The 25,739-nt window shown below is 36.8% G+C and overlaps 1 protein-coding gene and 1 long non-coding RNA gene across 3 annotated transcripts in view; one reads left to right on the top strand and one right to left on the bottom strand.

Moving 5' to 3' along the window:
* The window catches only part of LOC116151962 (uncharacterized), a 57,145-nt gene extending 36,346 nt beyond the window's left edge, over positions 1 to 20,799 (bottom strand). Inside the window, exons 1-2 of the long non-coding RNA XR_004135555.2 lie at positions 20,716 to 20,799; positions 9,648 to 9,683 (exon numbers count right to left, since the gene is read on the bottom strand). This is a non-coding gene — a long non-coding RNA (uncharacterized LOC116151962). The remainder of the gene's footprint in view (positions 1 to 9,647; positions 9,684 to 20,715) is intronic.
* The window catches only part of HAPLN1 (hyaluronan and proteoglycan link protein 1), a 69,062-nt gene that overhangs the window by 19,950 nt on the left and 23,373 nt on the right, over positions 1 to 25,739 (top strand). Inside the window, exon 2 of one of the 2 annotated variants that reach the window (XM_010982004.3) lies at positions 20,153 to 20,278. In XM_010982004.3, coding sequence (XP_010980306.1) covers positions 20,179 to 20,278 — 100 coding nt within the window. In that variant the 5' untranslated portion in view covers positions 20,153 to 20,178. Of the gene's footprint in view, positions 1 to 20,081; positions 20,279 to 25,739 lie in introns of those variants that run through there. The other variant, XM_064482174.1, reaches the window with a different exon arrangement.

Raw genomic sequence — 25,739 nt, 5'->3', positions numbered from 1 at the left:
TATATAACCCACCATCCCAGACATTCTCCTATGGTTTTTTCCTGAAACTTTCATAGGTTTAGATTCTAAATTAAGTTTAATAATCTATATTGAGTTAGTTTTTAAAATATATATGGTACAAGACATGGACTGAAGCTCATGTTTTTGCATATGGATATCCACGTTTTTCCGCACCATTTGTGGAAAAGATTATCCTTTTCCTCCACTGGATTTCCTTTGTATCAGGCTAAAAAACCAGTTGACTACATATGTTTGATTCTATTTCTCTATGCTATACTCTGTTCCTTTTGTGTATTTGTTTATCTTGCCGTAATTACCACACGATTTTGATTACTGTAATATTATGTCTTAAAGTCAGGCAGTTTAAGTCCTCCAACTTTGTTCTTCCTTTTCTAAATTGTTTATCTATTCCAAGTAATTTGCATTTCCATATGAATCTTAGAATCATCTTGTCCACTTCTATGAATATGTGTGCTAGGATTCTGATTGGGAATGCACTGAATCTATAGATCAATACAGGAAGAACTGATATCTTAAAGGTATTGAGTCTTCTGCTCCATTAACGTATCATATGTCTCCACTTACTAAGTTTCCTTTACTTCAAGCGATGTTTTGTAATTTTCAGTAATCAAGTTTTTCATATCTTTTGCCTGATTTCTGCCTCAATATTTCATACTTTTGAAAGCTACTATAAATGGTTTTCTTTCAACTTCTGCATTATTCATTGCCAGATATACAAATGGAATTGATGTTTGTACACTGAGCTTGTGTCCAGCAACCTTGCTAAATTCAGTTATCAGTTATTGTAGCTTTTTTGTAGATTCATTATGACTTTTTGTGTAGACAATCCTGTTGTGTGGGAATAAAGTTTTAATCCTTCCTTTGCAACACTATCTAGAAACCTAGAGCAGAATGCTGAAAGTAAATAGTAAAGGCATACATGTTTGCCTTGTTTCTGATCTTAGGAGTAAAGAATTCAGACCTTCACCATTAAGCTGTAGGTTGTAAACAAGTGTTCTTTATCAGATTGAGGAAGTTCTTTTCTATTACTAGTTTATTGAGTTTTTATTAAGAATGGATTCTGAATTTTGCCTAATGTTTTTCATCTATTTACTGAGATGATATATAATCTATCTACCTGTCTGCCTGTCTACCCACCTATCTGTCATTAATCTAATCTACATACATATAGTATATACTTAATATACTGATTACATTGATTTTCTAATGTAAAATAAACTTTGAATTCATGGAACAAATACCATTTTGTCAAATCTGTTTTATATGTTGTTGGATTAGCTTTGATTAAATTTTGTAAGCGTTTTTGCATTTTTGTTCATGAAGGGTACTTGATCTGTAGTTTACTTTTATTGTAATGTCTTTGGTTTCGGTATTAGAATAATGTTGGCTTCACAGACTTTATTGATAAACACACCTTCCTCTTCAATTTTCTCCAAGAGTTTGTGTAAATTTAATATTATTTCTTCTTCAAATATTTGGCTGAATTCACTGGGGAAGCCCTCGGGGCCTGAAAGCTTTGCTGTTGTTGTTTTCATGGGAAAGTTTTTAACTACAAATTCAATTTCTATAAGAGATATAGAGCTGTACAGGTAATGTAATATTTTGCTTGTGCAAGCTTTGGTAATTTGTATCTTTCAAGTAATCTGACCATTTCATTTAGTTCACTGGACTTACTAGAATAAAGTTTCATACTATTCCTTTATCTAGTTTATATCTATAAAATTTGTAGTGATGTTACCTCTTTCATTCATGATATTGATAATCAATGTCTTTCATCTTTCATCACATTAGCCTGGATAGAGGTTTATCAATTTTACTGATCTTTTCACAGAACCATCTTTTGTTTCCATTGATTTTCTCATTGTTTCTATTTTCTACTTCATTGATTTCTGTTCTGATTGTTCTTATTCTTTCTTCTGCTTACACTGGGTTTCATAAGCTCTTCTTTTTCTAGTTTCTTAAGGTGAAACTGAAGTCACTGACTTGAGACTTCTTCATTTCTAATATAGGTGTGTAAGGCTATAAAACTTTCACTACATTATACTTCAGCTGCATACCAGAAATTCTAATATGTTGAGTTTTCATTTTTATTCAGCCTAAAATAACTTTTTTTTAACTTTTTCTATGACCCTTGGGTTATTTAGAGGTTTGTAGTTTAGTTTCTAAATATATGCATATATTCCACATTTCTTCTTGTCATTGCTTTCTAACTTAAATCTAGCACTACCCAACATTTTCTTATTCTAGGTTCCAATGTATTCCTCAAATATTTTTCATAAAACCTTTTAGCCCCCATTTACAGATGTTTCTTTCATGAACAAACAGCTAATGAGAATTCCATGGCCTAAACATTCCACTTTGAATAACATCTCACACTTTCTCCAAAATCAGAAATTCATCACACTCCTAAAAACCTGTTTCTACATCTGTGACTTTGGCTTTTATGATCTCCTTGGGTGGCTCATTTTTTCCTGGCATTTCTAAACCTCAAATTATGAAACAATCTCTCTTAAAAAAAGTACCAAAGATTCTTAACGACGTTCTTGCTTTGTGTGTTTAAGAGGCAAAAAAAAAAAGGCCAAAGCAAGGTATTTTCAAAATTTAAGATTGTCCTTTGCATTATATTCAGCCCAAACAGATAAGACAGATTACTGGTGCCCAGAATATGTCCCATGTAGCCTTTCTTTTTAAGTAAGCTGAAGATTGCTTCCTCAATTACTTGAAACTTCTGGGTGGTCTTTTAAAAAATAGTTCTTTGAAGAAAGTAGTGAACTAATACTACTGTAAATATAAAGTAACATTGGTCCTTTCACTTTGAAGCTAAGAAAGAATGAAGAGAAATTCAGTACTTTTTGTTTATTCATATAGAATTTCCTATCTCTGACTTTTAAGAGGGAAAAATTCTACATAAATCCAATGGAAGAAAAAATTTTTTAAAAGATGTGTATATATTTGGGCTTAGACTTAGCCAAGTTTAATTAATTAAATGCATGTGTGTGAGTGTGTGTGTATAAACTACTTGGTTTGCTTATTTTTATATGTGAATAGATGCATAAACACATACTGCATTCTATATTGAAATCACTGTATAATAAATTTAAAATATCTGGGGATATATAGTAAATAAAGAACTCCATCCAATTCTGAGAAAATTGGCCATTACTTAGCCTTAGTCTGCACATTTGATTCCACTTTCAGATCTGAAATCACCCCTCTGTCTTCTCTCCATATTATCCCCCATTACAGCTTGCCCTAGGCAAAATACTTAAGTAGTTGAAGTTGCTTTTATGGACGCTCCATTATCTTCCAGAGATTCCTTTTCCCTTTTTATTCTCTTGGTTGGTCAGTGAAAAAAAAGTGTATTCCAGTTGTGAGGCTTTTTATTTCCCTGAAAAATATCCATTTAGGCAGCTCATCCCTCCAGGGAAACACAGGACAGGCTGACAATATTAGCGATCCTCACTTCTCAAATGCCTGTAACTCTGGTCTTCAGTACTACACTGGCTGTGTCATGCTAACAATTTGACAGTGAAATCAGTCACCACTTAGCGCTCAGAGTATATACAGTTCTGGCGATGGCTAAATCCAGTGACCACCCACCCACCCCGAACAGGAAGGACAGTCAAATGAATTCTGTTACACACAAAAAAAAATTCTTACCAACGGGGACTTTATAATTGGGACAAATGGCTAAGGGACTGGGAGCAAATTTAAATTAGGTAGACTGTGTGCCTATTGTAGACTGCAAATCCTTAAGGCATGCTCATTCTAAATGGGATTTTTGGCTGTATAAATACAATGTCTCTACTAAGAATTGTACTTAGGCCTGAACACAGAACACTGAATTTAAGTTCCCCATGGTGTTACTGAGCTTTATCAGCTGTTGGCCAAATGGGCACTGGTTAGCAAATGAATATTGTCATGGCCTTCAGCTTAGTTTTCTTGGCTTATGGTTTTGTTAGCAGAATTATTAATAGCTGTTTCTCACTGTCCATCAGCAGAAGGTTTCCTCCTTCTGTCCACCATTGCCCTGGACGCATCATTTTCTAGGACAGTTGTCTTCCCAGTCTATATTAATGTCTCTCATTTAAATAAGCCTCCCTCAAATACCCATTAACCAAAAAAAAAAAAAAAAAGGACTCAAATCTGCATCTGGCAAATACCATCCCAGGAAATTATCCAAAATCATGGATGACAACAAAAGAGGTCAACAACCATTTGCTTTTTCATGTGCAGATAATTATTGGAGAGAATCTGACTTGCCAATTATGCTAGTATTTTGAAGCAACTGCATTTTTCGATTAAGAATGAGGACTTCTTAAAGTGGGGCTGTGCCAATGCGCTAATGCCAGATCCATTGTGGACACTGAAAAGTTCCACTTGTGAAGGGACCCAAATAAAGAATGGCAGGAACGATGCTGCTGCAAAGAGATAGATGTGGCCTGTGCCTCAGAACAGGCAGCCAAGGTGGATAGTGCAATTCAGCAATCACTGGGATGACTTCTTGGACAAAATTTCTCCCATTGCCTGATGTGTTCACTATGAAAGATAAACCTTTGAATCAAAAGCATTATTAGAGGAGCAAGAGATTATCAGAAGACTATAGGCAAAGGAAGTGTTAGTTTCAAGGGGAAAGAGGGTCAGGACAGCAGGTCTGAAGAGGGGGCCTGAATGTATAGACCCATGCTTAGCTTGAATGTCCCAGACACCAGGGTGTTCTAAAAAGAGAAAGAGGAAAATGGAAACCAAGGGAGACATGGAGGGATACGGGAGCAAATTCATTTCATCCCATTTGGCCTATTTTGTGACTCAGACAGTCTTGTCTATCTAACATTTGCACTTTAAGAAAACCAAGAAGATAAAAACACCATTTTGATATTTCACTTGAAGAGCAGTAACGGAAAATGTTCTACATAAACACAATTCCAGAATTTTGGTATTTTAATACCAAAGGGCACAAATAAAAAGTTTATCAAATCCTCCTGATGCTTTCTCTCTTTTTTCTCTTTCCTCTGTATAAAGAATGAGGTGTTCTCTCCCTCACACCATACACAAAAATAAATTCAAAATGGCTTAAAGATTTAAATATAAGACATGACACCATAAAACTCTTAGAGGAGAACATAGGCAAAACGTTCCCCGATATAAATTGTAGCAATGTTTTCTTAGGTCAGTCTCCCAGGGCAATAGAAATAAAAGCAAAAGCAAACAAATGGGACCTGGTCTAATTTATAAACTTTGGCATAACAAAGGAAATCATAAACAAAATGAAAGGTCAACCTACAGACTAGGAGAAAATATTTGCAAACAATGCGACTGACAAGGGCTTAATTTCCAAAATATACAAAGAGCTCACACAACTCATAACAACAACAACAACAACAACAACAAAATTCAATCAAACAATGAGCTTAAGACCTAAATAGACATTTCTCCGAAGACATCCAGATGGCCAATAGGCACATGAAAAGATGCTCAACATAGCTAATTATTCAAGAAATGCAAATCAAAACTACAATCAGGTATCACCTCACACCAGTCAGAAAGGATATCATTAAAAAAATCTACAAATGATAAATGCTGGAGATGGTGTGGAGAAAAGGAAACCCTCCTACACCGTTGGTAGGAATGTAAATTGGTGCAGCCACTATGGAAAACAGTATGGAAATTCCTTAAAAAACTAAAAGTAGAGTTACCATTGATCCAGCAATCTCATTCCTGGGCATATATCCAGAAAAAACCAAAACTCTAATGCAAAAATATACATGCACCCCAGTGTTCACAGCAGCATTATTTACAATAGCCAAGACATGGAAGCAACCTGAATGCCCATCAACAGATGACTGTATAAAGAAGATCTGGTGTGTGTATATATATATATATATATATATATACACATATATATATACACACATACATACATACATACATATACATACACAATGGAACATTACTCAGCCACAGAAATGAATGAGATAATGCCATTTGCAGCAACATGGATGAACCTAGAGATTATTATACTAAGTAAAGTAACTTAGACAGAGAAAGAAAATTATCATAGGATATCACTTATATGTAGAATCTAAAAAATGATACAATGAACTTATTTACAAAATAGAAACAGACTCACAGATGTAGAAAATAAACTTATGGTTACCAAAGGGGCAAGGAAGGGGGAAGGAGGCATAAATTGGGAGTTTGGGATTAGCAGATACAAACTACTATATATAAAAAAGAGAAATAAAAAAGACCTACTGTACAGCACAAGGAACTATATTCAGTATTTTGTAATAACCTATTATGAAAAAGAATATGAAAAGGAATCTGTATATACATGTATAATTGAATTACTTTGCTATACACAAGAAACTAACTCAATATTATAAATCAATTATACTTCAGTAAAAAAAATCCAAAAGAAAGAATAGGGTATTCTAAAACATTAAAACTGACAGACAGAAACCACAAAATAGTCATGAGGATAGTCTTCTAGCCTACATGATGGAGATTCATAGACTAATAATACAATGTCAGCATTGCTCTGATCACAGCAACTGCCTCCTAGTTGGGGAAATTGAATGTCTAATCACATCAGTCTGACACCAAATGCAATAAATTCAATGGAATTTAAAGAGCTCCTTTCTGGTTTGGATTCCCTAATGGTGAGAGATATCTGGGGATACAGACTGCATTTTATATACTTGTCTCTGAAGTATTACTGAATAAATACTTTGCATATGATACCAATAAGTAGATATTTATTCTGCTGATGCATATGACTAACTAGAAATTTATGCTTTTGCTGAAAGGGCTATTTTGCAAAGACCTTCCTAAACTATCACTAAAAATGCAAATTGTAGTCAAGAGTTTCCTCACTGAGGGCTATGCTATTTGTCTCAGCGGGAGAAGCAGCAGGTGCATCCTTAGGCCGTTTACTACATACTGAGAGAATATTTGCCAATTATGCAGTTTTAAAAATTGATTTTGACTGAACCAGATCACTGAAGTCAATGATTCAATGAGATCATTGTCTTTTCCTCATTTCCTGTGTTTATCTGCTTTTTAATGACCATTTGCCCTTTTTTACACCAGTTTTATTGTATACAACTTATTTTTAAGCAAATTTCCTCTTTTGTTTTATATTCCAAAATACCTGTCACCTTAACTACCTTAACTTTCAAACAGCCAACATAACCTAATAACTTTTTTTTTAAGCAATGGCATTTTTACAGAATGAAATTCTTCCCTTGAAATTCAGGAATGAATCAAAAAACAACACACCCTTACAGATGCGAAGAAAATAAACATTATCCTGCCCTTGAACTTCCTGAAACTTAAATGACCTTCTTTCCTTTTGTATCAGTTTGCATGCCACCTGCTCTACTATCTTTCCCCACCCCTGGGCCCAGCAGAGGGATTCAGGAAGGTTTCCTAAGTTCACTCGCTGACTGTCTCTAAATCGGCGGGGCAGGGTGGGGTGGAGGACAGGGCACATGCCTTGCTGACACTGCATTTGATGCACTTCAGTCAGCATTAGCAGAATGAAGAGGTGCCGTGGTTGCCTCTGAATTCATTCATCGCTAGAAATTACCATCTGAAGTCCAGCAACACTGAACCTGCTGATTTCATGACTGGTATAATATTGCCATCTCAGATAAGAATTAAAGTCCCTGGATTTCACTATCTTTGTCTCCTCTAAGCCAAAGGAGGCTTCCTTCCATTAGTCTGGCAGAAAAGGACAGCAGGGCTCAAAAAGCCTAAGGTGATTCTATCTGACAGACTGGTCTTGCTCCCTTTTCTACCTTTTCACCACTAGTAAAAGCTGCTTCTTCATTTTATCTGTCAAACCTTTTGCTTTTCGTGACAGAGGTCACATAATCATGCAAGGAGTGCATCAAATTTAAGCAAATTTTAAATTAGCAAGTAGGAAGAAATGAGATAGATTGTTTGGCCTCAGGTCTTGTTCTTTCCCTTTTTTGCCCCTATTTGACTACATTTTCCATCCCTAATTTTTGTTTCGACTCTGTGACCAGCGGTAGTATAATTTCAAACAATCTCCAGAGTACCTGGTGAAGAAATCGATGAGGAAATGCGGATGAGAAATCAATTCCACTCATACGAAGCCTTCAATGACTTGTCCTGCGTTTATTTTCTATCAGTGTGAGAATATTCTATCAGTAAGACAGGCTAGGGACTGGAGATGGAGCTAGAGGAGGTAGACAATTAGCACTGAGAGTCCATTTAAATGCCTGCAAAGCTTTTTTTGCTTTATGCTGTTCCACAAATGGGCTTCAAGAACTTGTGTGGAAATGCCTGCAAGAAGGTACAGGAAGTCGTATGCTCTTGGCCAAAAGTGGTCCTTTTATGTCAGAGCATATTATCTTTTCAAATGAGGAACATATTTGAAAGATAACAGGTTGATTTGTAAATACTAACTACTATATATAAAAAAGATAAAAAAGGTCCTACTGTATAGCACAGGGAACTATAGTCAATACCTTGTAATGGCCTATAATAAAAAAGAATATGAAAAGGAATATATATATATATGGGAATCACATGCTGTACACCAGAAACCAACACAACATTGTATATCAACTATACTTCGGTTAAAAAAAAAAAGAAAGAAAAGATGACAGGTTGAGGTAAACCAGAAAAGATCACAGCAATCAACAGAAAAAATGGAGTAACTGAGTTACCCTAACAATTACCTAGTTAATTCTAGCATACCCTTGCATCAGTTGGGTTTAGAACCACAGAAATGCCAATCTTTTTACATATGCATTGAACACTCACTGAAAACTCACTGCATGTCCAGAGTATAAAGACTAATAAAGTATCTTTTTTGTCTTCAGGGGGTTTGAAGTTTTACAACACTGGCATGGAATCAAACACTTTTTGATGCTTCATTTATCATTTGAAAATTAAATGATTGTTTTTTAAATTTGTATGAAATGTGATGATTTGTCCAATAGGTAAGTTGTGTGTGTCACATATCTAATATCTAGAGGGCTTCAGGGTATGGTTGCACAGGTTGTGTACTGTACAACACTGGAGGCTGCCACTTATCATGCAGTGCACAGACCAAAGCCAGTGGCCCTGAGCTCCTACTGTGTGCCAGAGGATACTGTGAACACAGTTTCTACCTTCTTGGAGCTTGCAATCCAGTTGTTATGTGTCCATGCAATAGGCTGGATTCTGCCCTTGAATCCCATAAAATATTTCTAGACCCACTTTAAGGTATGTGGTTTGACAGTCTTTTGCTATAACTCGATATGAAAACTTATTAAATTTTTGATGTGTTCCATACTTACACTGATCATTAATTCACAGCAATATCTATGTTAATCTGGCCTTCCTGAAGACTGAATGACAATTCAATACTAAAAGTTAACCTGATATCTTTAAAATTTTTTTACATTTTACTTTCATAAAAAATTGGGAATCTTTTTCAAGTGTGTTATGCATGCATATTTAGTAAACAGAATACACAATATGATTAAGAAAATCCCTCTTAGGGGTGTGGAGGAAAGGAACCCTCCTACACTGTTCATAGGAATGTAAATGAGCACAGTCACTATGGAAAACAATATAGGGGTTCCTTAAAAAACTAAAAATAGACTTACCATATGATCCAGCAATTCCAGCTCCTGGGCATGTATCTGGAAAAGAACCAAACTCTAATCTGAAAATATTCGAATGCACCCCAGTGTCCATAGCAGCATTATTTACAATAGCCAAGACACAGAAGCAACCTAAATGTCCATCAACAGAAGACTGGATAAAAAAGATATACACACACACACACACACACACACACACACACACACACACACACACACACACACAAACTACTATCTTGTTTAGAAGAGTTGCTAGTATCAGAGAAATATGCAAATAAGCATGACATGCAAGGCCTTCTTGCCACTGCCCACTTGTCTGGCCAGTGCATTCTGATCATCCTACTCTCCACAGTCACATGCAGCTATATGAAGTCCTATGAGCAGCCCAAGCCTCTCACAGCTCATTTCCTTTGCATGTGCTATTCTAACAGACTGCAGTACCTATTCCCCTCTTCTCTATCTCCTTCTTGTCTTTCAGATCCAGCTGAGCAATCACTTTCTTTGTGAAATCATTCCTCTTACTTCCCAGGCACCAGGGTTTGGTGCCTGCCAAGGCTGCTGAATTTCATAGCTCCAGGGGGAGCCATTCCCACTGCAGACTGGAGGGCCCCTCTTTCTCCAATAGTACCCTACAGAGATGCTTCTGTGCACTTAGCATCCTGCTCTATTGTATCCCAGCCTCCCTGAAGGGTGACTGCTTTGGTATCTGAAGCTGAACTTTATTTCAACTTACCTGGCATCATCAAGTGATGCTCAAAGGATAATCACTTGAATGTGACTTCACCTGGCACAGTACATAATTTAGGAGCCCTGAAATATGTCAGGCTGGTTTTTCCCTCCCTGGATCTGCTTAGATTGTTCACTTAGTCTATCTAGCCTTTTTTTATTCTCTATTGTGGCCTCTCTGGCCTTTTTCCCCCTCTCTCTCTATTGTGACTTTCAGAGATCACCATAACTTAAAAATCTATTAATCTATTAAGGTGAATTCTTGTGTTGTGCCTTGCATCACAAAACCAATTTGGAAACTTGGTTTAATGAGCTTAGCTGTCAATACTTGCCAAGTTAATTGGAGAATACTGTATTCTCCCTTTTTGTGCTGTGTAGACACAGCCTTTGGGGCTCGAACAGGCTGTTACTCATAAGCCAATGAACTGAATTCTGATGAGATCATGCTTTGACGTAGGAAGTGGACCAATAGTAAACCTGCTTTGGGGTCTTGGAAGATATCTTAAAAGTGACAGCCAAAAGAGGTGGGGACTGCATCAAGCAGAGAGGAGAGAGGTTTCTGCGGCTAGAGATCACTAATGGATTTATTTTTGTTTTTATCATGACTTAGTACGATCAGATACCTCAGGAAATCAATGATCATAAAACTCTTCATTGTAGTCAGTAAAAAATCAGAATTGACATATATTTAAAATCTTTCTACACCTTCTCAGAGTCTGATCATCGTTTAAAACATATGTGAGTTGCCTGATTTTTGTTGTTTGTCAACTAGTTTAGAATTGCAAGTGGGATGCACTGGGGAGCTTAGAGTTGGATTTTGCATTATGTTGAAAACTTGTTACTGTCACATCTGTGATGCCACCAAAGCTGTCTTGTAGATGATTTGCAGTTGTATTTTTAGATCCAGTGTCAGTATAATGGTTAACTGACAGCTGTTGAAATTTTGAACTTTATAAAAATGCTAAAATTTTAAATGAAACAATCTTAAAATATTGTTTTGCTAGCTTAATTAGAAATACTTTCAAAAGCAAGTTAGTTGACAGTGATGTTATGATCAGTTTTCTAGCCATATAAACACTATTTCTAAATATCTTATTTAAAAAAATTGTTTCAAATTATAAATCCTGTAGCTAAGAGGTTTGTGTTTATTTAGTTGTGACCATGAGCTTGAGTCTAACTCATTTTTATGTAACACGTTTAAAAGCAGTCCTAACACTTGTCATTTTGTTCATATTCGCACATCATATACGAAGAGAGTTGTTTTCCATGGTTTTAAAGTGATGTAAAAGAGTAATAAAAAACAGAAGTTGTTTTATTTTATTCGCCTTTATCTGTTTTCGGATTTGTTGTATGTTAGGAAATAATGAGACAGCAAATATATTTATTCTTTCATAATGCTTCAGGAAAAACTGTTTACTATAACATCACTGGTTAAAAGGAGACTTTCAGTTTCTTTAAAGTCCCTATGTTTAAGTTGTATTTGAATTGCAATTCACTAGGGAATATGTCTATCTTTGTAGTGTTCTTAGTTTAGTGGCAAATTCTTTGTCAGTATTCAAAATCATTTAGTGTTACTGATAATGGCAGTACGTCATTTGATTTTATACATTAAGAAAAATATTTTAAGTCTAATTTTATATTATTCAATATAATGCTTCATCATTGATGTTACTGGGAATTTTGATCACATACTCAAGGAAGAATGAATCTATAATGTGTTTCCTGTACAAGTGTGCCTAGCAAGCATACTTTTTAGAGTAAAAAAATTTTTTTCAGAACAATGCTAACATATGTACATGCTTTTCTTGTTTGGTTTTTGAGGAAATTATTCTAGGCCAGAAACACAATTTTAGAGAAATTTTAGTCAAAATTACCTCTAGCATGTGGACTTATTATTCCCAAAATTTGATCATGACTATAATGCCAATACACCATGGCAGCATTTAGCAGTTAAACTATAAAAGAAATTATGGTTTGCTTGAGAAGTGAAGTTCATTTACATTCTGACAGATTTAATCATCTTTTAAGAATGGCTCATGAGGTGACTGGATTTTTGGAAATTTTCTTTATATGTAAGGATAGAAAATTAATGTTTTCTTCTGCATTCTATGCATTTTTAATTGCACAGCAATGCAATATTAATATTGGTGATAGTACAGTTTTTCATGTTCTGTGGTAAAATTATGGTATTTTTAGAGCACCAAAGTAGGATAGATTTCCCAAAGATAAACAGAAGGGAAGGCAAAAGATTTAATCTCATCCCCAACTTCAATGTGAACTGGGTAGGAGAATACAATTCCAACTGAAGACACTGCATGTAAATAAACGTTGAATGAAATATTCAGTTCGTAAGCACCACTTTAAGGTTAGGGTTTCGCATGGTTTACAACCTAGGGGTGTCAGAATCCTGCTGTATGTACCTTCTTCATTTACTCATTCAGCAAAGCTGTATTATTAGTTACTCAGAAACAAGAAAAGTCCAAACAAGTCACTGGACTTACTAGTATGTATACACCGTCCTCCCCCCATGCTCCCTAGGTATTCGCTAAAACCTTGAAGGACTGAACACTATCAACACCAAATATAATTCCGTGCTTTTATATGGCTTTCATGTTTGTTTTAGAAAAGCAATCAACAAAATCACTGCAGAACCCTTTCCTAAAACTGGTTTTGGTGACGTCTAACCGTTACCTCAAGAATTATCTAGATTAGGTTCAGATAAGACAATGAGCAGCTGGAGCAAATGTGCTTTGACTAAATGAAGAGTTGCTGAGTTTGTCCCAAACTCTATCAATATTTCTCTAAGAGAGAGCTGGCAAAGCATAACCAGCCAAAAGCAATAAAGAAATCCAAATGCTACTTAAACAAGCATTATTAACGTCATCCTTTAAAAATCCATAAACTTGTTTGCTGAGGAGGACAGTCCTAAAACACAATGCAAGTAGAATGGAGGAATTGTTATCTCCAGAAAGAAAAAGTTGAGTAGTAACAATGAATGTAAGACTTGGACATCTGTCATCAAATATTCCAACTGACAGATAAAAAATCTGACCCTGAAGAAGCTGAGTGACCTCTCTTAGAAACACACAACTAGAAAGTGGCTGAGAATGAAACGAAATCCTGCCTTTCCTCCGTTACCCTCATAACATATTGCCCCATCTTCCTAGGATAGTCTGTTTACATGGTACTCTTTTCCCATACTGTTATAAGTAGTACTTCTGTTCACTCTGAGCCCCGGTTTGGATAAATCATATGATCACATCAAATATCAAATAATGTAAAAAACATAATGAAATACAGAGAAAAGAGAAGAGCAAAAAATGAAGTTACAGTGGATGGGTAAGATTTGTAGGTAACAAACGGAGAAATGGACGCATAAAAGTGAATAAAAAAAAGAAAAAAGAAAAACATCGTTGAAACTAAAAGTTTAAGGGGAAAATGGAAATAAAATAGGCTGATATCAAAGTGTAAAGGAGGAAGAAAAAAATTCATAAACTTTAAAATGCAGTTTATTCTGAGAGTCGTAAGGATACTAGTTTCAACTAATCTAAGATTTAAAGATTACCGGACATCATGGTGACCCCCCAGTCTGGCCACAGTCAGTCTTCTGCTTCTTTGTCCTTGGCAGGATCCTTTGGCAACTTGGCTTTGGCTCCCTGCAACTCGACCACCCATGAGATGAAGAACGCCCAAGAATCTTAAAGGCTTAGCCTGGTGGTTCTCCAAACTGAGCAGCTTGCGGCAGAGTCACCTGGGGAGGGGGCGGGGCGTGTGAAGCACTGCCTGCTGGGCCCGACCCTCAGCTTCTGATTCAGATCTGGTGTGAAGCTCAGGAATTGGCTTTCCTAACCAGTTTGCTGGTGCTGCTACTACGCCTGCTCCCCACTTTGTTTTGACTCCTGCACTCATTCCAAATAGTCAACTTTTTAGAATTCACCTGCCTCTGAGAAGATATCTTTGGTTTCTTTATAGTATAAAATTGTACCTATTTTTCCTACATTTTATCCATGAAAACTGATCAGATTTGAGGTGAGCCATGCCAGCTTGATACCAGTACTTTAGTTTGCATAGTTTTTTACTTTTTCAAAAACACTTTTTACTTTGGGGAAAAATTATTCTTATTACTATTTTGTAGGTGAAGAAATTGAGACCTAATGTGCTGCTTATGAGACCCGGAGTAGAACTCATGTTTTCTTCCTCTTGACCCAGGGCTTTTTCCAGAGTTAGGTTGCTAAAGGATCATGCCAAGGACGCAGGAGATTGACCATGGCCAGAGAGAGCAGGAGTCCCTGCGATGTCTGTGGCGGGACATTGAATTCAGGGCATCGTAAATTCTCTTTTGCTTCCTCAGTAATTTGCACTTTCATAGAACAATGCAAATGACAGGGCGGACACTGTGTTCGCTTGAAGTGTATACAGACTCATTCCGAGGGGAGTTCTTGGTGTATAGTTGAACAGAGATTATTTTTTTCACCCATGGCTTCTTTTTTTGAGCACTAGGTATACCCCAAGCATTCTGCATTCTGCCCCACTGTGTGCACTAAATCCTGGGGCTTAGGGAAAGATCCAATGGTCCCTCCACATGCTGAACAATTCAAATGCATCAATAGTCTGAGTCCTTTAGCCATCATTTGGATCATTGGTCTGAATTCTGGGTTTTACACACCTGCAGAGTCCGAACAGAAAACAAAGCCAACAAACAACAACAAAACAAGTGATGAGCTGGCATAAGATTGCCATTAAAAAATATTGCTAAGTAAGGATAAAATAATCTATAATTTCAAGAAGTCTAAAATTTATAATTCCATGAAATAAAGGTCATTCTAACAGCAAGGAGGTAAGAAAAGTTACTTTAGAAAAATGGACAATTTTTAAAAGTTGAATTAATTTAAGCTGGTGAAAAAGTATACTTTTGCAGTCCCTTGTCTTTCTTTTTTTCATTTCACTGCACCATTGATCATGGACCCTCTTCCACCTGTAACTAGATCAGACTTGAAAGACATCAAGGAGAAGATTCAGTCTATTGTAAAATAATTCTGTCCAGTGAGATTCGATGGTTTGCTTATTCAGTTTCTAGCAACCTTTATATTGGGTCTCACAATTTGTCAACTAAATTTCAAATGCTAAACTGAAACCTGGCTTATTTCATTCTGCCCTCAATGAAGAATGAAGCAACTCTTCACCATCCCCCCAATAATAGCACATGCGCTCTTTAAACAGTGTAAAAACTCGCTTCAGTGTTAGCTCCTCTAGTCCTGTAACTGTTTCTCCCAGGGACTTTCTCTCAGCACACCGGATGGTTCTGGGTGCCGGGCGTGCAGTGAGGAAAGCACTCCAACTTTGAACGTACACGTGTCTTGTGTCAGCAGGGCTATGATTAGTGCTATTATGTCTGCACCGCTGAGAGGATAAGGAGAAGCTTCCCAGCTTGTGTGAAGCCTTCCTCAGGGTACACAGGATGCCAGTGATGGGGGTGGATGTGCAGGCTCTGGGGTCACAGCAGGCTGCCCAGATCTCCAGCTCCCCACTCTACGCGATGGGGACTTCACCCCTCTGACTCATTTCCAGAACTGTAAAGTGTGTCTACTAACAGACTGACTTCAACTGATTTGCTTTGAAAAATAACAATTCAATGGGTGAAGCTTTAAGGACAGTTCCCAGCATGTACAGTTATCCCTAGGTGTCCTCGTGGGAAGCAGTTCTAGGACTCCTAGTAGATACCAAAGTCCACAGATGCTCAAGTCCCTCATATGAAATGGTGCAGTATTTGCATATAGCCAAGGCACATCCTCCCATATACTTTAAATCATCTCTAGATTACTTACCATCCCTAATACAATGTAAATGCTATGGAAATAGTTGGAAGTAAAGTTTTGTTTTTTAGAATTTTCTGAAATTTTTTTCCAAACATTTTTGTTCTGAGGTTGGTTGAATCAAAGGATGCTGAATCCACAGATGCAGAGGCCCAACTCTAATAGTATTCAGGAAATATGTGGCATTAGCTCTCAAGGCACAGAAAGGAGCATGCATGCCTTCCACTTGGTTGTATTTCCCCATTGCTTAATACAGTAATTTTAACATGGTAGGTATTTAAGGAGTAGCAACTGGCCACTTTGGTATTAGACTGTTGGTATTAGTACATCTTTAGTTATGTCTCTCAAACTATTAGACTTTTAAGTTCACTAGATATCTTGCTTCCAAATAGGGTCTAATTGTTACCAAAGCAGAACTGTAAAATTACAGTCCTATCCTGTCCTTGACTATGAACATAGACATTTCAATTTGAACTCATCATGAAGCTGGCTATAACATCATGGCAGCAAGGTTTGGTAGGTTCTGGAAAGAGACCATCAGTGTGTGAGCTGCAGGTGAACTAAGAATGCCAATTCAAAGCTGGCAATAGCTGGTTGTATCAAAGTCCCCCAGATTTCTTAAACTTTGATCCTCTCAAAAAAATAAACATTTTTACCAAACATACCCCGCTATTCAGAGAAGACATTACAAAATGCAAATGAACAGGATTCAGCATCCTTCTTTGAGGGCCAGAATGCAGACAGCTGGCATAGCTCATGTCCTTAGGGACTTCAATCTAGTGTGCAGTACCTCTCGTGTGTTTGTAGTTTACTTAAATACCTGAAGATTCCTTAAAGTTCACGTTTCTAGTTTTGCATCTTTTGGTAAGACAGTTGTTATACTGTTGGGGTAACAAAGGTAGTTTCCACTTTCTCCTACCTGGTTGCATTAGTGCCAGTGTGGGGTACTTGGAAGTGTTCACTGATACATGTCTCTCTTCTAATCACAACTCACTGAAGATGTGCAAGGTCTTCAACTTTTTAAACTTGAAGATGATGTGTCTGGGTACATGTGTGTGCACACATGAGCCACTGTGGCAGTGTTCACAGCACCAGTGGGTGTTATAAAGAAGGCAGAGAGAGATCGTGCTAAGAAAAGTGCCACCTAACTCCTCATATGTAAGCACTGAAAAAAAGTTTATAAACAAACTTATGGTTACAGGGGGTGGGATGAATAAATTGAGAGTTCGAGATATGCACACACACTCTATATATAAAATAGATAAACAACAAAGTCCTACTGTATAACACAGGGAAATATATTCAATACCTTGTAATAGCCTATAATGAAAAAGAATATGAAAAGGAATATATGTATGTATGACTGAATTACTGTGCTGTACACCAGAAATTAACACAACATTGTAAACCAACTATATTTCAATAATAAAAAAAAATTTTAAGTTTATATTCATATATAACACAAGTCAAAGTTTTAAGATCACAGTAGGTTTAAGTTAAAGAGCCTAAATAAAAAAAGACAACAAAACAAGTAAGAGATTAAGTTTCTCTTTCTGAAAAATACGTGCAACTCAAAGTAGGTGTTGCTTTTGCCTGAAGCAAATACATACACTGCTGCTTTCTTAGATCTGTGACCCCAGCAAGGTAACTGTCTGTGTCAGGAAAAATGGAAATACTTGTCTCACAGTATTATTATAAGGACCGCATGAGTCATTACATGCACAATGCTTAGCACAGCACTTGGCAGATAGCAGACATTCAATTAAAAGGAACTGCTATTATTATTATTATTTATTCCCAGCACATCCCCCATCCCCCCAAGATGTTTGCATTTTAAAATTGGGTTGTGGGATAGTTAATACCTTAACATAGCAGAATGTATCCTCAGTGATATAATTTTTAATACTATGATCTGGAATTAAAGGAGATAGATACACTTATAATATATTTTAGATAAAGATGAGTAAAAATCAGGTTGACTTCCGTGGTAGGACACATAATTCTAATTCTGTGTGTGTGTGTGTGTGTGTGTGTGTGTTTGGGGGGGAGTTTACAACTCCCTATAAATTATACTGTAAATATCCACCCCAATGTGAAAAATAATGTAGCAAATTCTCTGCCTCTGCTCATCTTAACTGCTTCCTTAGATTGCCTCCTTTCTTTAACAGTCAAAACTGTACATATTTCTCATCCTCTCTCTTCCACATTTCCCTCTCTCTGATTCCTGAGGCAGAGAGCACAGGACACTTCTTGCACTGGTTGGCCCACTGTCTTACGTGTGTATCTATAATTGTGCCAATTATATTCCAAATGCCAAAAGGCCACCTTTTGGAATTACTACATTTGTTCACCCAAAGCATAGTTCTGGGCTGCAAACAGGTAATATTTGTTAATAGTATTCCTATGGACAAAAGCCAGTAGCTTCAAAAAAATAATCATTTCCAAAACACTGTCGGAGGAGCAAGTAAGTGAATTTCTGAAAATAAGATTAGTAAATCAGACAGAATTTAGTGTCCTGGGAAAGTTAAGTTTCTCAGTTTTGCTCATCCAATCTCTTCTTTCTGTGACATAATGATGGAAAAGAAAAGGGTTAAAGCAAACGCAGGAGCCAGAAGCCAGAAGCATCACCACGATGCCAATTTTTAGAGGGGAGACGGCGGAGCGGTGTGTCGGTCCCAAAAGAGACTTGGGGGATGTCTATGGTAGTGCATTAGGCTCTGGAGAAGAGGCTGGTCTGCAAGGACCTGCAGGAACAGACTCAGAGCTCTTTAATAAGTATTCCAGGGAGTCAGGCTTTCCTGGAAAAAGCAAATTAGTGTGAAAGCCAGTACTGTGCAATTTCAGTTTCAAAAATAGCCGAGTATTGTTAAAGCTGCTGTGTGCATGAGAGAAAAAGCGAGCCCTTGTTAATATCTGCTTCAGCTTCCACATTAATGCAGAGAAGCTACACTGACATTCTTGCCTGGCAAATACTGCAAAGGTCGTAAGGTCTGTATTACTTGGAATCACTTTTTAGTCCTTCTGGTGACAGAGTTTGGGGGGATTGTGCCCCCTTTCATCAGATCGGTCTTGCAATAAAGGACAGCCAGGCGATGGCTCTACCTTTCTGACTCAGGACCAGGGCTGCGCCTGGCTGTCTATTTCAGCTCTTCATTTGCCTAATTGCCCTGCGAGGCTGGCAGAGGCGCTCCCCGCAGCCATGGCTCTGCTGACTGCAGAGACCCCACCTGGCACTCTAAGTTGGTGCGTCAGCATTTTGGGTAGAAATGAATGAAAAATCAATCAGGATGACTGCAGTGGTAGCATGCACAACTCTAACCTAGTTTGTCCATAATTTTCAACTATTCACCATAGACCCAAGCAGTGTTTAAGATGGTAAGTGAATCTGTAACAAATGTGCTGCTTCTATTTAATCAGGCTTTTTTTTTTTTGGCCTCTTTTCTATTTAGAACAAGCAAATCTAACCTGCTTAGGAAGCCATATGTAAAATGAAGGATGATGTCAAGTTTCATACAAATATTCTTTATTTGCCCTGGTTTAAGATTCAGTTCCAAATTAAACCGGGTGATAAATTTTCTTGTGTAGCTGTATCAAATTGTTTTCTTAACTTATACTTCATATTCAGAGGTTTAAATATTTTTTCAAAGTTTGCTTATATCCTTGCCATATCTCTGTGTAACTTGCTGTAAGTCTCTATATCAAAACTCTATTGTTCTAAATTTCTAGATTTACAATTCTGCAAAGATAGAGTTAAACACTATTTGGACTCTGGCTACATAAGAGAAACTGGAATTGTTCAAAGCTGCAGGCTTCAGCTCCCAAAGACAGCTACAGTAACTTTCTGAGCAGATTGGGTTAAATATTTTTACAGACCCATTCTATGATGATAAGGCGGTAATAAGTTGTGCAGTGCAACACTCCAAAGGGTTCCAAATCTCACAAGCCTCTTTGTATGTGATGCTCTCACAGTGAAGAAGATTCTTTGGGCTAAAAAGATGAAGAGTCTACTTCTTCTGGTGCTGATTTCAATCTGCTGGGCTGATCATCATTCAGACAACTATACTCTAGATCACGACAGAGTTATTCACATCCAAGGTAAGAAAACACAGGCTATCTTATGAAAGTCAAATTCATTTCAAGTTACTTGGAGTTGAGATGCTTGGTTAGTGTTTCTTAATTTTAGTTCTGCTGCGTTGACTTTTTCTTTTCCTTTCTCCTAATTGGTGAACATGCTCTCTGGCTTCTGAATGCTATTGCCTTACAATAGAGTTAAGAATCAGGGACAATTCAAGTGGAAGGGCTTAAGAACATCCAAGTGCAGGGAGTGGATATAATTGTTCAAGGCTTTTTAGTACAGTTGCTACCTTCTAAGTAGAATGGAGGGCAGAAAGTTTATTTAAAGGCAAGGCAAAAGGGGGAGAAATAGGAAGTAAAACTTAACGATGTAAGGTCATTCTGTTAGAGTCATCATTAAGAAAAACAATGTGAAAATGAAAGGCAGACAAGCTAAGGTTCAGGAAAAAGTAACTTACCCTATCAAAATCTCCCTTGGTTAAGCTTTAGTTCCCATAGACCAATGTATTGTCCCTGCGTATTTCTTTCCAGCTAGGCTGAATCCTATGCCTGAGAGCTGTAGCAAGACTGGAGGCTGCAGTACAATGCAGCTATTTCCTCAGTCCCAGCTTCAGATGAGGGCCATCCTGCATTAAGAAAGCTAAGAGACTTATGCAGTAAGAAAAAGATAGTTCTAAAAGAGCTGTAACTTCTCTCTTTGCCCTTGTATGCTGAATAATTACAATAAGAATTACAGAATTTAATAGTTTAAACCTATGCTGATATTAATTTTAGAGGAACTCAGTTTGGGGACCAGAGAAGCATTGTAAGTTTCCTAAGAGACATAAAACATCCAGTTGTATTTTCAAGGTCAAAAATATAGTCTCAGAAAATTGCATCTACTGTTGAAAACTATGGCTTGTGAAGGTCAAATGATAGTATAAGTCTGGCTAGAAGTATTTTCCTGCATGTATTATGATACCCAAACAACTCTGAATTTGACAACATCCAGCTATTTTAGATAGTTCTCTTTCAGTTCTCTTTGTTTCTAATAGCTTTATGTTTTTCACTATTGGGCCATAAAAAGGAATTATATAATCATAAATTTTACTATGCCAGCTGCTGACTCAGCTGTTTCCTTTAATGTGTATAATAGAATCAAAGCTGTTTCCCAGAGACTATAAGATATTTACACATAGATTTCTGATGAGGGATAACATTCTTTTAATGTCAAGTCACAGAATTCAACTCAGCCAAACGATAATACCTAGTCATTGTTAACAACAGCAGTTTTCAATCTGATATAAAAGAAACTATCTGTGGTTTCAAGTTATTTTTGAGACTAGATAGATACCTGTTATATTATTAACCATGTACAAATCATTTAGTTTAAATTTCACCCAAGAGTATGAAAATATTATTTTAAAAGTATATTAACATTTTACAAGTTACTCCTGGGGAAAGCCTATGAGTCAAATTCAAGTTTTCTCAGCAAGGAAAACTTCTGTTGCGCCAGCCTTTAAATTTCACCATACACCCTGGCAAAATTTCGTGCAAAGGAATTTCTGACACAAGGTGTCAGAATGATACAGATTATTTGCCTACACTACCCAATGAAAAAAGACTTGATAGTCCACTGCATTTTAGTTGTAAATTCATGTTCTTAGAAAGTCGCTCTGAGCTTTCAAGTAATAAAACTACAAGGCCTACATTTGGCTCGTGGAAGTTAATCCTGAGATGTGATTTGGGTCAGTACTTTTACACTATATCCATAGTTGGAATTTATTTTAAAATTGCTCAAAGTATGTGTTCTCATGACTCTTTAGTCAACAACAGGTTTTCTTTTACTTTATTATAGCACTCAGATTGCACTTTCAGGTTCTTCAGCCCTTCAGAGAAACACTTTCAAGCGGCCTGCCAACATTTCAGTCATCTTTTACTATGCAAAAATCAACCATAAACACAGCAGATAATCATGAAAGCAGATAACCTTCATTACTTACTTGAAATACTGGATTATTTCCTTGTAATTAAAATGTTTACTTGTCAGACATGACCCAGAAGGAATTTAAGGGAGCTGAAACCTTCATGAAATTCTGTAAGAATTTTGCAGACAGATGATTCAATTACTAATCTCAATCTCAAATTCCTGAATTGTACTGATAAGCAGTAAGAGTGTCTTTCAGTGATAGAAAATTATTCAAAATTCATGCTACCACAAAAACACCTTTTCTGTCTGCCATTTTTCTTTAATTTTTTATTTTTGTATGTGAAGTTACCCAGGCTTAAATAATACCAGGAGAATAATACACATCATCCTCAGATTCTCCTTGGCTGCCTTGATAAAGATGCTGAACACTCCGATAACACATTCTTAACTCTTAAGCATAAAGAGTTACCTAATTATTTTTTCTGAAGGCGTTCTCCTAATCTTGTAGTGGGAGATTCTATAGGGACATAGGCCAAAATTTTTTAATCTGGCTTTAAAGAAAAGTCAGATTACCAGGAAAGAAAAGGGCAGGTTTAGACTCCTGCGCAGTGTTTCCACTGAAAAGCATTTTTCTGGTAATTAAAAGGAATTCTCCCAGTTTTCCATGGAGAAAGAAACAACTCTGAATAAAACTGCACTTGTACTAACTCATTTCCTTAAATTTTTTTTATTGCATCAATTCCATTACACGAGAAAGCAAACTTCACTTGTCCACAGAGTCTGCTAAAAATGTGCAATCAAGATACTAGTTTATATATCATCTACTGTCCACAATGTAGGGGACAGTAATTTCCTCCAATTCTTCTTCCATAAGAGATAGCTGCTATTATTGTCTCTATAACTATCTCTAATAATGGATTATGTTCCTCATTGCATGATATGCCTAGTCAAACAACTTCTAAATCCTCTAAAATTTGACACCGTTAGGAAGAATTTTATATGGAGTATCAAATCATGAAAAAGGAAAATTTTAAAAAATATTTGGATCTGGTCTAAAAACTTTTAATACAGACTTTCAGTTACCAGTAGAAGTTCAAAGATGATGAACAGACTTTTTAAAATATAACTTTGAAGAAAACATTTACATGGACAGCAGAGAAATTTTATGACCATTTGCCTATTAACCAAAACAGATACAAAACAGTTATAGCTGTGCTGAGCACGTAAGCACTTGATCTCGTCCACATCAGAGAGCCAGTGCTTCCTGCCTCTGGCTTCAAGTGCAGGTCTTCTGGTGACAAGTTTAAGTGTTTTTCCCCTAAGGCTACTTACCAGCTTTAGACCTTGGGCAATTTACTTAATCTCTTCAAGTCTCAGTTATCTCATCTATAAAACTGGGCAATCACTGTTTATTCTATGGAGCTTTGTGAGAAATTAGATAATATCTGTAACAGCGCTTGTACAGAGCACATAATAAGCTCCCAATAGCTGATAGCTGTTACCGCCATGTCTGTATCTCCTCGCTGTCATGGAAAGCTGATTTTTAAATTAAAAAGGGAGCACACATAGGGTGTAAAAAGTTCATGCTTTTTAAATTCATTAGCAGAACCATATTATTACCTTAGTTCTAATGAAGTAAATATTTTCTAAGTTGCTTCCTTTGTCCTTTTTAATTTCACAACTTAAAATTTCCTCAATAGTATTAAACATTATCTGATCACTTTTACTCTCCTTGTAGAAACTGAAGCTTTCTAAACTTAAGTACTGTCCCCCTTAATATACTTATTAGGTGAACACAAATAAGCTATTTTAATTTTTTTAAAAAGAATAATAAGGTATCTTAGAGACGAAAACAGTTCCCTTCTATATAATAAGTAGGTGACATCTTGTCACCTTTCTCTAAAAAGATAAAACAATTAGATTTTTTAAAAGAAATAACTGGCAGAAGTTCATCTCTGTGGGTAGAAGAAATCACGTGGATCCAGAGCCCCTGGTGGAAGTGGACACTCCCTGTTCAGTGTGTTTGGGTCCCCCTCCCTGTGTCCCAAACAACTCTTCCGTCCCAGCTTTGCACATGTTACTTTTCTCTCACATGCCACCCCTTCTTCATCAGACTGTCAGCTTTGTAACACTCCAGCTATACAGTGTTGGCACACAATGTATGTGTGTTGAATAAATGAATGAGTGTAATGAGATACTTCCAAGTGACCACTATCACGATCATTTCTCAAATCCTGTGGCATCCATGGCATTTAGCAACACACAACACAGTGTGTGGGCCTAATGAACATGAGCTAGATGACTGCCTTCATTCTGTAATGCTGGCTGGGGCTCAATGATAGTTCACAGAACTTAAGAACTTAAAAGGACTTTAGAATAGATCATCTGGATCAATATTTCATTGTATGAATGGGGAAATCAAGACCCAGAGCTTAAACATTGCTTGGTCCAGGCTGCGTGGCTGATGAGGAGCAGTTTCTCTTGGCTAATCACACCCTTTCTTCAAATCTGGGATCATTTCTCCTCTTCTTAATGAACCCACCCTGACTGCCACACTCTACCCCTCCTTTGGCACCCCAATCTATTTCCTATCTTCTTTTCCCTGGCTCTGTAGCCCTGAGTCTACTTATTTTTATGCAGTTGTTTGTGTCCATCTCTACCACAAGAACATATATCAGCCCCACAAGGGCAGCGATCTTTGTCTGATGTATCCTGGTCACCTAAATCAACACCGGGCACATAGTAGGTGATCAGTACATATTTGTTGGATAAATTCAGGATCAAAATCCAGGTACTTTTCCTAATCAAGTCCTCATTAGTCTTTACAAATCTCAGGGGACTTTTCAGTTTATTGAATGAGAAGCAGTGGATGGGGAAGGGGATTCTGAATTTGGTTAGCAAATTTTGTTTGGGTGTGTTCATTGCTTCCACACTGCACATAGTGGCTTACATTCCACAAGAATCCACCAGAGGCAGGATGCTGCTGCATCCTTCCTCTTGAGTGCATGAAGCTTTGAAGAGTTTTTGGTTTACATTTGGCCACTGCAATGCTATCCTATTCCTTATGTAGTATCTGCAGAGTTGGGATTTGCTAGGGCAGAGGATCAAAAGGAGTGGAGTAAATCTAATAATGTGTAGGATCACAAACCATCTTCAGAGCCACAGATTCATGGGAGAACACGATAAGTTCTGGACTCCGACTCTACAAGTCTGTTATTAAAAGTCAAATTATAATTTGTTTTTGTCTTTTAAAGGCAGACTATGCTATTTGCAGCCACAAATGCAAAGTTCACAAATATCAAGGATATTTTCCAAACTGCATTTGGCTAAATGCATACACTATTAATAATTCTACCTAGAAATTATCAGCTATAAAATATCAGAGAATTTCACCATGAAATTGTAAAAATTAGCAACATCCCAATTCTAAAATCTCATATTAGTTTACTACAGGATGTGAAGCCAAATAGAGTAAGAACCTATTACATTAAATACAGGCTTATCATCTGATAAAAATAAGAGTATCACCATATGAAAATAATAAATAAGCCCAAAAGAGAAGGAAAATGTATA

The sequence above is a fragment of the Camelus dromedarius genome, chromosome 3 (assembly GCF_036321535.1).
Source record: "Camelus dromedarius isolate mCamDro1 chromosome 3, mCamDro1.pat, whole genome shotgun sequence".
Classification (NCBI taxonomy): Eukaryota; Metazoa; Chordata; class Mammalia; order Artiodactyla; family Camelidae; genus Camelus; species Camelus dromedarius.
The sequence above is the reverse complement of the archived record's forward strand: the minus strand, read 5'-3'. Positions and strand labels throughout refer to the sequence as shown.